We start from the raw sequence: 2,281 nt of genomic DNA, 5'->3' as shown, positions 1-2,281 counted from the left end.
TTTAGGAGTTCTCTGGTGGGATGTTTGGGGTGGCTTAAGGATACTATTATATCAGCTGCAAATAGTGATATTTTTTTACTTCTTCCTTTCCAATTTGTATCATTTTGTTGACTAATTGCTCTGGTTAGGACTTCAAGTACTATATTGAATTGGTAGGGATTTTAGTGAGGTTTCTTCAAATTTTTCTCCATTTAGTTTGATGTAGGCTACTGGTTTACTATATATTGCTTTTCCTATGTTAAAGTATGGGCCTTGAATTCCTGATTTTTGCAAGACTTTCACCATGAAGGGGTGTTGAATTTTGTCAAATGCATTCTCAGCATCTAATGAGATGATCATGTGATCATTATTCTTTGAGTTTGTTTATATAGTGAATTATGTTGATGGATTTCTATATATTGAACCATCCCCACATCCCTGGGGTGATCACAATCAGAACCAGGGAGACCAACTAACACCACAGATAACCAGATGGCAAGAGAAATACAGCACAATTTAAATGAGAATGTTTAAAATTTTCAAACTCTTAGAAAAGTGGATAGAATAGCCAAAATTAGTTACCACATTCAATAAACACACAAAGTCACAGAAAGGCAGAGACAAAGAGAGACACAAACACAGAGGGGGGAGACAGAGAACAGGAGAGGGAGATTTAAAACTCACCATAGATCTATATTATCTTCTATAAAACAAATGTTGAAATCTAGAGAAAAATACAGTAGAAACACAAGTTTCCAACATAATACATGGGGAAATTTAGGAGAAATTGAAACTAAAATCTAAAAATGTATCTATAATTGTATCTGATATGATGAAGGGGAAATAACTTCTAGTTCTTCTTTACAGATCAACTTAATCCTCGAAACTACCTCCAGCAGAAATGTCAGAGGACATGGAAGCCACCGGGTGGGGATACACACATATCAGCGTTGACAGCGTCTGCCAGAAGTGGATTATTAGCAACTTTTCATTTTGCATGGATGGAATTAGGGAAAAAATTACAAGCCCAAAATTCTCGTTAAAGGCCAGTGACAAAGTGGAATGGGTTTTGAGGGTACACCCAAATGGAAGTGATGAAGAAAGCAAAGATTACTTGTCAGTTTACCTGGGATTACTCCACTGTCAAAAGAGCCCAGTTTGGGCAAAGTATGAATTCTGGATCATAAATTCCCAAGGAGAGAAATATCAAAGTAGGAAGAGCACAAACGTCGTTAGCTTTCAAAAAAATCAATTCAGGGGATTCAAAAAGTTTATCCTACGAGATTTCTTCCTCTCCAATCCACCTTGGCTCCTCCCTGAAGACCAGCTTACCCTCTGCTGCCAGGTGAGCATAATGGGAGCCTTCTTTAACATACCTGGACAGAGCATAACACCTGCAGTCCCGGATCCAAGACACATGATGGCAGATAACCTAGGTGAGCTGTGGGAGAATTCCCTCTTCACAGACTGCTGCCTGTTTGTAGCTGGCCAAGATTTCAGGGCTCACAAGGCAATCCTAGCAGCTCGCTCTCCAGTTTTCAGAGCCATGTTTGAACATGAAATGGAGGAGAGACTAACAAACCGTGTTGAGATCCATGACCTGGATCCCAAAGTCTTCAAGGAGATGATGGGCTTCATTTACACTGGGAAGGTGCCAAACCTCCACAGCCACTCCATGGCCTGTGATCTGCTGGCAGCTGCTGACAGGTATGGCCTTGAGGGCTTGATGGTCATATGTGAGGATGCCCTCTGCAGGAACCTCTCTGTGGAGAATGCTGCACACACTCTCATTCTGGCTGACCTCCACAGTACAGAGCACCTGAAGACTCAGGTCCTGGATTTCATTGCACTTCATGCTTCTGAGGTCTCTGAGACCTCAGAGTGGAAGTCAATGGTGAAGTCCCATCCCCACTTGGTGGCTGAAGCATTCCACTCCCTGGCTTCTGCACAGTGTTTCTTGGAGCCCTCACTAAACACCTAAAATGAGTTTAGGGGATGGACAGCTATGACCAACATCTGTCTTCCAATAGCAATAACCAGTGTTGTTACCACCGACTTCTGGTTAGAGTGCAGTATTGCTGGAACATTTATAGTGAACCTGGGAAAAACACAGCATGGTGGCTCAGGATTTAAAACAGCTGTTATATGTTAAAATGGTGGGTGGGAGATGGGCAGCACTGGAGTCTGGGACAGTCTCCTTGACATCTACTCTGTTAATGTTCTAGTTTGATTTTTGTCTGATGACTTGGAAACTGAGATTTAATTTAGGTGCTGGCCCTAAGCACAGACAAACCTGAGTTTC

The 2,281-nt window shown here is 41.8% G+C and overlaps 1 protein-coding gene across 1 annotated transcript; it reads left to right on the top strand.

Moving 5' to 3' along the window:
- The first annotated feature begins 880 nt into the window (after nucleotides 1-880).
- Nucleotides 881-1,960, top strand: LOC147005566 (TD and POZ domain-containing protein 5-like). Its single transcript, XM_085836054.1, has one exon. The coding sequence runs from the start codon at nucleotides 881-883 to the stop codon at nucleotides 1,958-1,960; it is 1,080 nt and encodes a 359-aa protein (XP_085692180.1).
- The last annotated feature ends 321 nt before the right edge of the window (nucleotides 1,961-2,281 follow it).

This window comes from Mus caroli, unplaced genomic scaffold (assembly GCF_978045245.1).
Source record: "Mus caroli unplaced genomic scaffold, Mus_caroli_1 scaffold_3, whole genome shotgun sequence".
Taxonomy (NCBI): Eukaryota; Metazoa; Chordata; class Mammalia; order Rodentia; family Muridae; genus Mus; species Mus caroli.
This window is presented reverse-complemented; position numbering and strand designations above follow the sequence as displayed.

Coding starts and splice junctions, on each gene's coding strand:
- LOC147005566 (XM_085836054.1), top strand. CDS start 881: ATGTCAGAGGACATGGAAGCCACCGGGTGGGGATACACACATATCAGC.